At 39.7% G+C, this 14,642-nt stretch overlaps 1 protein-coding gene across 5 annotated transcripts in view; it reads left to right on the top strand.

Moving 5' to 3' along the window:
* Positions 1 to 14,642, top strand: part of camkmt (calmodulin-lysine N-methyltransferase) — a 141,689-nt gene that overhangs the window by 95,502 nt on the left and 31,545 nt on the right. For 3 of the 5 annotated variants that reach the window (XM_087850094.1, XM_087850097.1, XM_087850093.1), the window contains one exon: positions 10,918 to 12,042. In XM_087850094.1, coding sequence (XP_087706220.1) covers positions 10,918 to 11,016 — 99 coding nt within the window. In that variant the 3' untranslated portion in view covers positions 11,017 to 12,042. Of the gene's footprint in view, positions 1 to 10,917; positions 12,043 to 14,642 lie in introns of those variants that run through there. The other 2 variants (XM_087850095.1, XM_087850096.1) reach the window with 2 other exon arrangements.

Raw genomic sequence — 14,642 nt, 5'->3', positions numbered from 1 at the left:
GACTAATGAAATGGCAATAAAATGGAGACAGTCTGCTATCGCTTCAAACGAGGTCAAATTGTGATTAGCTGTGACAAATTGGAGAAAATTACAAATCTGTTGCCGTCTACATATCGAAGAAATCACAATAAACTGAAATTCAGAATAACTACTTGTGTTCTGTGAAAACAGATATTCAGGTGTTAGCAATCCATCTGTGTTTATCAATTAGACAGCAGTTATTTGCTAACCTTTACCAATCTGTCTGAGGTGACTAGTTGATCACTGCAACAACTGGCAATAAAAATTAAGCTTCACTCCAACACTGCCTCCCACACACAATGACCAGGAACTAGGGCAGTGCAATATGACCAAAAATATTTATCACGATATACATTTGAACAGTTGTGATAACGATATAACTGACGATATAATTGACACTAGACAAAATACTTTACAACTCCACAACTTTATTAGTGCAAAAAAAAAACCCATCAATGTATTTTCACTTAAACAAGCAGCTGTTTTTTATGTGCATTAAAGTTATATAAAAATTTAACAGTGCAAATGCAAATTCCTTGCTGACAGTTTAACCAAAAGGCATTTCCAGTGGAAATTGGCCGACATATCCTCAGCGTAACCATGTAGAATATCCTCAAAACTTAAAAAGAGGTTATACACACACAATACGGTAATATTATGTTGAAGCACAGTACGTATCACTCCGCGAGGCCGTAATGCTCCGACAATCCATCAAGCGGTGCGGGTTCGTAGCTTAGCAAAGTCGTACTAAAACATTTGACAGATTTTCGAGCGCCGTGTACCACATAAAATCGTTTGAGGTCAGTAAACAAAACCAGAGTTCATACATAAGGCACACGGGATTATAAGGGTCACTGTCGATTTTCAGAAAAATCAAAGGATTGATTTTAAGTGTGCCGTATTTTCCAAACAACACGGTAATAACGACGGCCCGCTAGCATGTTCTACCAAAAATAGTGCTTTGTTGTGTATCTGACGGACAAAAGCTAAACCAGTTCCACACCACTGAAGTTGCAGCATTTTTACAAACCAATTCTGGTTCATCTGTTTTATTCAACAAACCGCTTTCGCCCTTCTCATTCTGCGTCGCCGCCATGCTTTTTCCGCCGTGTGCGTATAAAAACAAAGGCACTGCGCATGCGCTATATTCTATCGCGATATTTCATTTTCTTATCGTTGCCCAACATTATACCGGTATTACCGTGAATGGCATGATATGGCCCAGCCCTACCAGGAACCACTGATTTTTCCTAGTCACAATGAGGTTACCGTCCTTTTTTTTTCGACTCTGCAGTGACCGAGCTATTAATGGAAACATACTTTACAAAATGAGCATGATGATATACCGATCAAGACTTGAAAGTGGTGATTGAGACCAAAAAACTAAATGTGCACAGCGCTAATAAGTTAGGCTAGAAGTAGGGTCATTTTCTCAGAAATTCATACCTGATCACTGATCATTAGTGGTCATTAGAAGGAACAAGGGTATTGCATTGCCTTAGCATTTCAGACCTGAAGGCTGTCTATTTGTTATGTGCAGCCTAACAGGTACAGAATTGCATAAAAGTATAGATTTTATGTAGTTATAGCTTGCATTGAAAGCTGATATTATGTATTTGCGACAACTCAATTGATTAAAATGAAAGCATATCTGGTTGAGAAATAGGTGAACTGATGGACTGAAATGTTCTCTGTTTAGACACTTGACTACACTATGTTTGATTCAAGAAGAAAATAAAAGTGTTGTTTCCGTTTTTTAAGACTTTGCCTTACTATCGTCATTACATCTGTGAAGTTCTCTAAAGAAAATCTGCAGTTCTCATTCTGAGCAAAAATATATTTGGTTAATTCATTGAACTGAAATGAACTTGAAAGAAAACGGAGTTAAACTGTTTCATTTCTCTCTCAAAATTGTGCAGAATCTTTTGCTAGTCGAAAAAGAAAGCAGCACCAATCCGGGTTGTGTAATGTGCTCTCAGCTTTAATAAAGACCAGCAGATTAGCCTGTTGTTTGATGTTTAGAGACACACCAGAGCAAAAACAAGCTGCTTTAACTTGGCACAGTGACAATGAGAAAGGGAAGGAGAGAAAAGGAGAGTGAAAAAGAGAAAAGGGCCGACAGAAAGCACATGAGTAGGCTGTGTTAAAAGAAGTGGTGTCCAGCTGTTAACTCCATTACACACACAGCTACAGAAGAACAGGACAGCGAGGAGTGGGCTAAATTGGTGCGCACACATTCACCTACGCTGGTGGGAGAATTGGACAGACTGGCCATTAAAGTGCCTGTTAAAGTGGCCTGAACCTCAGCAAGGAATATTTCACTCCTTTTCTCTGTCTCGATCTTTGCTGTTGGTCCTTGACTAACTTTAATTTTGATGTCTAAGTGACTCTGGAGCCTTTTAAACTGCATTTAGGATAAGCACTCATTTAGAGAAGGGACTGACTCAACATTTTACAATTACATGGCATAATGTCACAATCCACATCTGAGAAAGTAAAGTTCACCACTGTACCTTTGATCACATCACTCCAGCCAATTAAAATTTCGGTGTCTGTTACCGGCTGGTGGCCTTTAAAACTTGAAACTGTACACAACTAATTAGAACTAGCAAGCATGTTTTTTTTAATAGATATTAATGTATAATATGATTTTGTATAGTTGTGATGGTTCTACTCTTAGGTGGAGTGGGAATAGCTAAAGCTATAAAAAAATTACCAAAATTATGGTAAAAAAAGTGACGAGTGGGAAAGAAACAAGCAGGGAGAGAGGGATGGATTAAAAGGGATATCTAGGAAGAAAGGAATAGCTTTGGTGGGATTTCAGTGGGTGTTGTCTTACACCGAATGCAGAATTTAAAGAGATAAAATTCCTTTTTATTGTATAAAACCTCAACTGGTCAAGAAAATTGCAAAGTGAAAACAGTGGTTGGCGACCAAAATAATTTCAATCATATGCAAAGAACTTGGAGTCGTGTTGCCTAGGTATCAGGTCTGCGACCACTCACAACCAGTTTCTGCCTTTAGAGCAACTTTAATGCATCATGAAGGTAATTAGTTTGCAACCGAAAGGACTCGAGTTGGTAATTACATGCCATCAGTTTGTAATAATATGGTGATTAACTGTAATAAATGGCTTAAAAACTGCAAATATGGGGGAGCACTCATGAGCCATTTATGTAGTTGTTGTGTTTTCACGTGGCTCTACTAGCCAGGTATTCAGTTCACTATTTTAAATGGCTCGCTGCATTTTTGACTTGTTCCACTTCTCATAGATTTGAAACCGCCTCTACAAATAGTAATTTAGTTGCTTATTAAAGGTGATTTAACTGCACAATGAAGTTATTTGAAGACACGTTGCCTCCATTCAGGCAACCTCTCCACACATTGACCAATTGTGTCCGACAGCAAATAAGAAAACGCAACCACCGTTTCCCCCCTTCTAGTCACAAGGTGGTTGACATCCTGTTTTCGCTCTTGTATGTCTCTGAGACACCAGTGTGTGCACACTGTTAATCGTAACATTTTAAAATGTGCTTTTTCCTCTTTTCTTTGGAATCCAAGAGGACTGTCTGAACATTCAGGTCACTCTTGAAATACACACTTATTGCTACGTGATATGCATACATTAGTACACTGTCACACACGCACACAAACACAGCAGGGTCAGGTGCTGTGTTTGGATATCAGGGCAACTTGAAGTGCCCCCCTCACATCTGAAGGTGATTAAGTCTCTCCTGCTTATCTTCTGATGAACACTCAGAACAACCCCTGTGTGGATTGACTGACCATTCTAGACACACACACACACACACACACACACACACACACACTAAGAAACAAGCTATATCACTATCCCACACAGACCAGACATCACTCAGACAGCACATTGGCTAGACATTACACACAAACACACGCTCCACACGATGACGATGATATCACTGCGAAACACAAACTACCTCTACACACACACACCTACACACAGACACACACACACACACACACACACACGAATGAACAGCTGCCACTCATTTGCACTACAGATTACTCCTGCTATATTTGTTTTCAGTGATTAGTTTAGAAGAGAAGAAAAATGCATATCACAGCTAACAGTGAACCACACAGTATAGATTTTCTTTCAGTTTCTTTTAAAGACATATCCACCAGAGGGACGTTAAAGGACACTCTTTCACTGCATAGTGTATTGTAAATCTTTTTTTTTTTTGTCCAGAATAAGCATGTGGCTATATACAGTTGGTGCTGAAGTCTGCTTCAAGAAAGTAACATATTACATATAACCTTTTACAAAAGTAATGCATTACATTACTTATTTACTTCCTGTAGAAAGTAATTTGTTGCATTACTCCTTATATTTATTTTTTGGCCAAGAGACATTGTCACATTTTTATCAGTTAACGATAAACGCCTGGTACTACAATACCAGTGTCTCCCCCACCAAGTAATTTGTAGCTCTATTTAACTGTTTTGCAGAAAAATGTAATATGATTATAATATTGAAAGTAATAAAAATGGAACTATAATAAAAAAAGAAAAAAAACCCTTCACTTACTTATTTTGTTCATTTTGAAGTACAAAATGAATGCAATTTTCACCTCGCCATTTCCAACACACAAGCTGGTGCAGTTAGGTCATTTGTTGGACAAGGACACACTTTTTTGCTTCAGAGTGCCACCACAGATTTTACATTTAAAAAAACAAAACAAAAAAAACTTTCAGCTTTAGTTTCACGGGTTTTACTAGCATTTTGTATTACCTGTTTAACATTTTCAACTATTCTTATAAAGAGTTCTTTCAGAGTCTCAAAAGTAATTGGGCAATTGACTGACAGACAGTTTTATGGCCAGGTGAGGCCTATTCACATGAAGCAGACATAATATCTAATTAAGCATATTGATTGAAAGCATTGACATTTTTAAAATAACTTTCTGCTATATTTTAAATATGAGACTGAAGAGATGACAGTGCAAGTGGGAGAGCGCATCATTAAGCTCAACATAAATAAATAAATAAATAAATAAACATTCATGAAGACAGAATTATTTCCTTGGTTTATAAAAACAACTTGAAAACATCTAACCAAGATAATAACAGTCTTGAGGATGTAGGAATATATTTATCAGGGTCTACATTTAAGAGATGCCTTCATGACGCCTTTACTGGGAGTTTACAGCAAAGTGCAAACTGCTGGTTACACTCAAGAACAAGAAGGTTTAGAATACATCTAACATCCTTCCTTTCTGAAAAGAGTCCTTAAACAGATGAAACCAAGATTAAATTGTACCAGAACCATTAAAGAGAGAAAAGTATGGAGAAAGAAACAATTCATTATTGAAACCATACAAACATGATCTCTCAACCATGCTGGAGGCAATGTAATGGAATGGGCATGTATGGATGGCAATGGAATCAGATTAGCAGTTTTTAGGGATGATGTGACTGTTGATAGAAGTAGCAGGGTGAATTTGAAAGTATATCAACCCAATAGAATATGCTCTTCAGTTACTAAAGACAAAACTGAAGGCATGAAAGACACGTAAACAACTGAAGGTCTAGTAAAGGCCTAGCACAGCATCTCAGGGAAGGAAATGCAGCATTTGTTGATGTCTAGACTTCAAGTAGTAATTGCCTGAAGTCTAAAACCTCGCTTTTCACCTAAGAATGAACAACCATCCTTACAGGCACTGCTATAGCCCACCTCACTGATGCACTTGACCATTTCTTGCATATCATTTTGTTCTTTCTTGCTTCATTGGCTTTATAAATCTGATGGGAAAAAATGTGTACTAATATTAGGTGTTAGTCGAAATTTGGACAGAGATTTAAGTAAATGACAAGTTGGCAGCACACTAAAGTCAAAGTCCAAACTTACTGAAACCAAACAGTTTTAAGACAGTAACATAATGTAAGTATAATTTCTAATTATATTTGTATCATTTTGGTGCTTTGAGTTGAGTCATAAGCTTCTCCATCTGGCACAGATGCTGTTAAGCGTGTACTCCCAGTAGCTATGAATATTCTGTCCTTCCTCTCTGTGCCAAGTTCGGCACTTGTCAGATTTTGTTTGGAATATACTGCCAGTTGTAATGTTTGCTTTGCATGTGTTTGTGTGAAGAGAAAGAGCAGGGTGGGTTTTTTAGCAATTCTTTACAAACCTTCTCCAGACCCCCAGCTCGCTACTCTGCAGTTTTCCAAACATGCACACACTTTCACCCTCTGACACAAACACACTCAAGGGACTGCTGACAGCAGGCAGGCAAGCAGGCAGGCAGGCCCGTTGTGCATTGGTAGTGTTTCTTAAGATCTGTGTGTGTTTGTGTGCGCGTGTATGTGTTAAAGTGTAAGGCGTGTGCTAGGACAGGCAGACAGGGCTAGCTGCGTTATCCTCTTATCCCCACTGTTGTGGAATAGAGAGGCAAGCAGCTGGAGGGACTGCAAGCAGACTGATAATGCCAGCACTATTTTCTAACCCGCCATCTTAATCTTGTTACTCAAATGGTTGTGAAGAGAGAGTCATGAATTTTAATTTCTCTCGTACACACACACACACACACACAGAAAGAGAGAGGGTGTGTGCATATGTGTACATCCCCCGTCTCCCTCACATGCATAAATAGTATCCCCACTGTGTCCGTGGACTTGCACTCTCTTCCCTGCCTCCTTTTTCGGGGCCTCTGTTTTTCTCTTCCTCCTCTCTCCCCCCCTCAGCTGCCTGACTTAACCCCCCCACCCCACCCCCATCTCCGACATATCTTCCTTCACCCTTCTCCGGTCTCCCTCCCTCTGTTCCCCTCTATCTTCCCATTTCCTACATCACGACCCACTTCTCTATTTATTCAAGCCTGTCCTTCTATCCCTTCTTCAACTCATCTCTCCATCCACCCAATCCCTCATTCTCTGTTTCCTAATCCTGCTGAGAGAGACCCCAGACATCCGGTTCATCCCAGCCTCCCTTGTCTCAGAGCCCCCTCCTTCCTCTTGTTCCACCTTGTTCACTGTTTTTTGGTCTGCACAAGCAGGGCAAGAATAAAGGGGAAAAAAAGAAGAGGGAGGCAGAAGCGGGGCCGAAAGTGGCAATAAAATAAATGACTTGCACCTTGGAAAGAAAATAATAAAGAAAAAAAGATTTCAGGGAAGGTGGGGTGGGGGGTCGAGTTGAGAGCCGATTTAGCCAGCCACCCATGAAGCTGATTAGGCGGCCTGCGATCAGGAGGAACAGCTTTGCTTGTTAAACTTTTCACCTCTGCGAGCTCTCAGCCCTCACTGTGTTAAGCCCCCCCCCTTCTTCTCGATCCCTCCATCCTTCCCTCTCTATCCCTCCATCCCGCAATCTATCGCTTCCCTTTTCCTTCTGCCTGGTAGAATTTGAATGTGAATGCTGGTTGTAGTCCCCATAGCAGGCTTAGTAGAGGGGGCAGGCAGCTGCCCATCCACGCCCAACCACCCCCTGGGTCGTCTGCTTTCGGTCTCTCTGCCACCCTCTTTCTCACTGACTCTCTCTCTTCAAGGGTCACAGGTTGAACTACGGGCCGGTGCCTGGAGGGATGGCTACAGGAAGATAACACATATAAGGGGAGGGAGAGAAGGGAGGGACCAAAGGAGAGAGTGGGGGGCAGGCTGGAGCTGATTGTTCATCTTCAACAAAAAGGAAAAAGAAGCACGAGAAGAGATGATGTCGAGTTAGCATTGCATATTTTATAAGTCATAGTGCGGGAATGACGTGTGATGAGAGAGGTGTGCCAAAGAAGCCATTAAAGTGACACCAACGTCTCCTGCAGGATATATACAAGAGCACCTCTTTGTCAAATTATATTCCTCTGTACAGCTGACATGGACGTCTAACAAAGACCAATGAATCAGCACTAAACACTTTTTCTGTGATGAAATATAAGAGAAAAAAAAAACAGTTTAAAAAACACTAAGTCAAAAAGGTACAAGGAATGTGTGGTTGCACATATTTTAACCTTAAACATACTGTATTGTTGGTGAGGTTGCAGCATATAGCAGCTGAAAGCTGGTAGGTTATTGTGTCAGTCTAAAATCAGATGACTAAATCAGATGGCCTGTAGGGACTCAGATTTCACAGCACCATTCTTCAGAGCAGAAGTCAAAAAAATCTCTTTTAGATATTGTTTTTTAAAAAATATGGATTTACAATTGTGATATGGAGAAAACCACTGCAATGTTGGTTGAATATCGTCCTTGCTATGCCTTCCTCCTGACTCTTTCTATCACTATCACCAGTGTTGGGAAGGTTACTTTTAAAATGTATTCCATTACAGATTACAGAATACATGCCCCAAAATGTATTCTGTAACGTATTCCGTTACGTTACTCAATGAGAGTAACGTATTCTGAATACTTTGGATTACTTAATATATTATCATGCTGTTTACAACTACGGGAATGTACTATTGCTGTGATTTATTACTGTTACTGAAGGTCCGCGGCTCCGAACCGTAGTAAAGGGACCTCTGACTAATACGGTGGGTTCTGAGTCGGGCTCGTAGCCGAAAACTAGCTTTACTTTGTTGTCTGGGTCAACTTTGCTAGCAAGACACAGAGAGAGGCGTTGAAAGGCTGCTCCAACAGAACTTATTGTTTTTGGAGGAAAACACGAACACGGTGTACAGTCGAGTCTTAATAGCTTACTTACAACTGGGCTCGTCAGGCTCTCTTCTTGGCTGCAGTGGTTATTATTATATTTACATGCTTCCAGCTCCCGTTTCTGCTCGATGACAGCTCGTACTTTTCCTTTTTCTCCCTCCCTCGCTCACAGACACATAACGTGTATGGCAGTCCATTCTCCCTGCAGCACGGACTACACTGCCTATGATGCTACATTCTTTAGAGCTATACCTGTAGCATTCTGCCTATTAGCTTAGCACAACAACAACAGGCGCTCTCTCACCCAGGAAACACGCAGAGAGAGAGCGTCACCCTGTAACCATGGCAACCGTAACGCTGCCACCTGGAACAACAGAACGTAGCTGTCAAACAAAACCCAAACAGGCCTGACCCGCCACAATATGAAACAGGGAAGTACCGCCGTGTAATCCATTTATTTCAACAAAGTAACTGTATTCTAAATACCACCTTTTTAAACGGTAACTGTAACGGAATACAGTTACTCATATTTTGTATTTTAAATACGTAACGGCGGTACATGTATTCCGTTACTCCCCAACACTGACTATCACACAATAAGGCAAAATGTCATGAATAAAACAACCTCATGGCTTTATGACATTGGGTCAAATTAATTATATTTTTTTAGGTTTCAAATGTGATTTTTCAATGTTGGAAAAATTGAATTAACACCCCCCCCACCCCCCCCCCCCCCCCCCTCCCCAAACAACAGGATCATGATTTTCACGAGTGCTGCAAAATAGCTTGATTTGTTGTAAGAACAGCACATAATCGGTATTTGAGTTTGCGATGTAAGTAGGCTTGGGTTACTTTCAGAGCACTTGCTTGCAACTGACGGGAACTAATCTGAGGTCAGTCTCAGTTTTTGCTTGTTATGAAGAGTCCTTTTCACACAGTTCTCGACTATCCTGTTCTCACCCTGTACACACAGACAGACGCACACATAGACAGTCAAACACTCTCACATGAGCAGACCCACTAAACTCACTTTCATAAGCCTCTGATCATTTGGCCAGACACGAAGTGAGCTGATTAGCTGGTGCATGCACAAACTGCCAAGTCTGCTTAAAAGGGCACTGAGTGGGCACCAGGGGGGAACCCCACAAGGCTGTGTGTGTGAGACAGTGTATGTATGTGTAGGGGGTATTCATATTGGAGTAGGAACAGTTTGTCAGTTAATAGATAGATTATCCTTTATGCACACATCACCAACTCCTGAATATTAGCATCAGATTGAAGAAAACATGTTATTTCAATTACTTTGACATGGTTGTTTTTACCACATGGGCTGGTCTGAGTATGGGGATTTTCCACACAACAGTCTGTAGGGTATACAGAGAATCACCCACAAAAGAAAAATATCCTATGGGCTTTTCTCTGAGCGAAAATGTCTTCTTGATGTGAGGTGTCAAAGGAGAAAGGGCAGTCTGCTTCAAGCTTATAGAAAAATAACAGCAACTCAAATAACCACTCGTTACAACCAAGGTATGCAGAAGAGCATCTCTGAACACACAGCTTGAGGCAGATGGGCTACAGCAGCAGAAGACCATACCAGGTGCCCCTCCTGTCAGCTAAGAACAGGGAACCAAGGCTAACATTTACGAATACAGCAAAATTAAAGATTAGAAGTTTGGAAAAATATTGCCTGGTTCGGACGGTAGGACAATTTGGCCTAAACAATATGAAAGCATGGTTTGTAGAAACAGCTCAGGCTGGTGATTTTGTAATTTTCTTGAGACACCTTGGGCCCCAACTGAGCGTCATTTAAATGCCACAGACCATGTGTCTTTTTATGACCGCAGTGTGCACATCTTCTGATGGCTGCTTGCACGTCACAAAGATCATATCAATTCAAACTGTTTTTTTTCAATATGTCAATGAGTTCATCTGATCTCAATCTAGTACAGCGCCTTTGTGATGTTTTTATTATTATTATTGTTATTATTATTTGTAGCAAGTTATATCTAATAAACTGCCGAATGTAATGCATATAGGTGTTTTTAAGGTGTTTTTATTTCCTGTTAACTTTCCATGTATGTGTCTCATATAAAATGTTCAGTATTTGAATTTATGTATACATTTCATTAATATAGTCAGTCTTTTCTTTTCTTTTCTTTTCTTTAACACATTGATGTCAGAAATGAAACAGAATCCTGAATGAACATCTAATAAGAATTTCTGTAAGGTTTTTGGCCTGTTTATTTATTGTTTTCTATGTTTTGTGTTTTTCAGATGCTGAGGGAGGGAAAAGAAGTATACGATGAGAATATCCACTATCCTCACCTAATCACATTGACCAAAGGACCTCAACCTGTCAGCCCCACTCAGTAATACAGAACAAGTGAGCCTTTAACAGTATACAGTTCCTTTGTATTACTTGCTAGATATTTTAATTTAGCATCAAAAAGCTACTGTCCATCTAAAAATAGTCTCTCACCAGCCATCCCTTTAACCAGGTGGCCTGCCATTCTTGTAATTGACCAAACATCTAAGCTCTAGTCAGCCTGTTGCTCATCCCTTTTCTTAATCTTTCATCCAAGAAAGTGGATCACATTGCCAAACTGTCATCTGGCCAACCAGGTAACCTTTGAGTACTGTGTCAGACCTTTAGTGACCTTCACTGCTATTAACCTGTCATCATCATAGCTGTTGAGGCAGATAGTTGCTTAGTCAGTTAACCAGCTATTCAATCAGTCAGTTGCACTGACATTTTCTACATCGATACAGGTGGCAGTTGTTCAGTCAGTTGCCCCGATTAAACTTAGTCAGCATTAATCCATGCCACTGTGTTTCTGGCCTCAGCATGGAGGCCTGCTCTACTTCATTAACTGTTACAGGCTGCTCACAGCTTCCTCTCTTTCCTGTTTTAATGTCTTCAAATGCAACTCATTCATCCCAGTCAGAGGTCAATATTAAGAATTTATTTTCTACATTGCATTTGCATATTATGCACGTTCAGACTAACGAGCTACAGATTGGATTTGATACAACAAAATGCATTTTCAAAGCTCTGTTGATGATATAATCTGTGTTTTAACTGTACAACAGACATTTGTTCTGAGTACCTGAAACTTCTGCATGACTGGTATTTTGTTTAAAAAAAAAATCAAAATGCTGTTGATGAAATTATTAATCAGACTTACTTGTCATCCTCAGCTGCATATTTTCAGCTGGCTGCACTCAAAACAGTTACTGACAGTGCAAAGATATGAAACATAACAGCTACTGGTTTGAACCTTCAGGACATGTGTGTGTATCTAAAGAGAGAAGAAATACATACACAAATAATGACATCACCATTTGCATTTATTGACAAGTGACCCTGAAACTGTGGAATCAATAAATTATATTACTATTTTTTGTGAAGTAGATTTATTAATTATCCCTCAATTTCCACTAAGTAATGACAATCTGCTGCTATTACTAACTGGCATGTTCACCATGCTCTGTGACTGCAGCACCTTGATCTAAAGTCCTGCCAGCCAGGAGCAGCTTAGATCTCTCAGTGTGACATGGCTGTATGTAAACGCCTGATTTATTGAGCGCATTGCTTTTATTAAACAGTAGGCCTATTTGTTAATTAAGATTTTCTTGTGTGCAACAAAAATATTTTACTATTTCATGAATCAGAAAAGGGTTTGTTTCTTTTCTTTTCTTCCCTGTGCCACAAATACAGAATACCTAAAAATATATTTTTTAGTATTCATGTGACTAGAATACGAGAACAGAAACACACAGCTCAGTGATTTTAATGATGATGATTTTAAATTAAAAAAAACTTTGTGGAATCATCCCTCAAAATCAATACGATAATAATACGATAATTGCTTTTACTTCTGCTGCTTACTGCATTTTTTCCCAGCTGCTCTACTCAGGTCTTTTCTCATGCATTCACCTGTTTCCTGTTTCTGCTATCGTTACAACAAAACAGCAAGTGCCAGTGGGTCACTCAAATCTAAAGCTGTACCTAACACTGCGGGGGGGTTTCCATAAGTCACTGTGATTCATTACCTTATACAGCAGCCAAGAAGCTATGCAGAATCTCCTGGTCGCCAGTGTTTACATTGTTCATATTAAAAAAGAATTCGCTGGTAGAGAATGCCAGTTTATTAGTGGTTTTGGGAGGTTTCAATTATTCAAAACTGTTTCCAGTGCGAAGATTTGAAAGGTTATTTAGTAATGTTATCTTTTTTCTGTACTGCAGTTTACTGTGTATGTCAGATATATGTAGGATAACATAAATGTCCTCACAGCTGATACTGAATATAGTGTTTTCATCACTGTCTAGTGTGACATCACCAGTGCTACCAGTTTGGTATTAGGCATCACTGTTTACTGTGGCCTCTGTGCTACTGTGCTGCTTCTTTCCAAATTATTGCCTGTGTTACTGGCAAAATCTTCTGTGACGCCTTCAAACATGAACACACCGTCAGTTCTGTATTTATGATACTAATGCTTAGACTTACCACTTCTCACTGTGACAACAGATATTCAAGAAACTGCTGACAGGTGGCATTATTCTGATTTTGCTGCTTAATATCGAAAATATGGGGAAATCCTTAAAAATGTTAATTTGCAGGCCATGTCCACAGTACTTTGTGAGAGCGTAAGGTTGGTTTTCGTTTTTTCCATTGATCTTTTTCTACATGTCTTTTTTCAGCCACCAGAAATAGAAATACAATAAAAAACACAGTTTGAATAAAATTGAGATGTGGTTTGCTGTACAGAGCCTCATGTTAATGGTGTGGAAGAATAACTTTAAGAGTTTTTATAATTGATTTTTTTGATTGCATAATATTCAGAAAAAAATGTCAGATATATCAATAAAAAGTTAATGACTTTTATGTATGTGGACATGGCCTTATGTAGTGAGTTTCTCCATTCAGTATTTTCCTTCTGCTTCAGTGTAATTTTATGAGTGGGTGTTTTTTTTTTCTTTTCTTTTTTTGTGGACAAATAAAGATAAACACATTTGCTTCAAAAATGCTGACTTTTTCTTTAATTTGTCAATTTAAAAAAATATGCTGTGCCAGTATATCATGTATTAAATGCTTCCAGTGCTGCTTTATCCATATACAAAACAAACTTACTTTTAAAATGTCAATGCAACAAAAACCAAGAAAACAATTACAAAAACACAGTTTATCCTTCTTAGATAGATTTTATTAGATGGGATATATTTGTTATTTTTCCTGAATAAATGGTCACTATAGAAAATTTGTGTCTCACTATTGAAATTTAGACTTAAATGTTCACAAATGTACTTAGTTTTCTCCGAGCCCAGATCATCTGTGGACTGTGTTTGAAACACAATGGCCTCCTGCAGGCTAAGCTGGCTGCAGACAAGGTAACACACACATATGCGCTCACACACATGCACACATATCAAGCCCAGTCAACAGTCTTCCCCTCCACAGGAAGAAAAGAGAGAGGGATAAAGGAGGGAGGGAAGGGAGTACACAGCAGCTAATCCTGCAGGCTCACTCTTCTGTTTATCTGTCAGAAGAAGGGGGGGAGAGTTTGTAGAAAGGGGGGCAACCAGCGAGGCCTCCTGATCTGTCTTTTGATATTTTAAAGAGGTCTGTTCTCTCCTCCCCAACATTCTGCTGGAGAGGCGGAGAGGAGAGATAGAAAGACACTACAGACAGCAGCAGAGAGGGAAAGGCAAAGGCTGGAAAAAGACAAAAAGGCAGAGGAGGAGGAGGAAAACAAGAAATGGGACAAGATACGCTGAATGGCAGGGAGCAAAGGCAGAGTGAAACAGCTGGAAATGAAGTGAAACTAGATCGAAACAGCAGGGAAAAGCTTCGGCCTTGAAAGAAAAGGGAAGTTGACTGAGAGACTGAGATTGACCGGCCAAGTGAGTGATCGAACAGAGAAAAAGAGCGCGACAGAGTGCTCCCAGCTCGACACAAGGGCCCCATTAACTTGACCACTTGCCCTTTGCACACAAAGGC

Source organism: Neolamprologus brichardi, chromosome 13 (genome assembly GCF_056152115.1).
Source record: "Neolamprologus brichardi isolate AB-2024 chromosome 13, ASM5615211v1, whole genome shotgun sequence".
NCBI classification, from domain to species: domain Eukaryota; kingdom Metazoa; phylum Chordata; class Actinopteri; order Cichliformes; family Cichlidae; genus Neolamprologus; species Neolamprologus brichardi.
The sequence above is the reverse complement of the archived record's forward strand: the minus strand, read 5'-3'. Positions and strand labels throughout refer to the sequence as shown.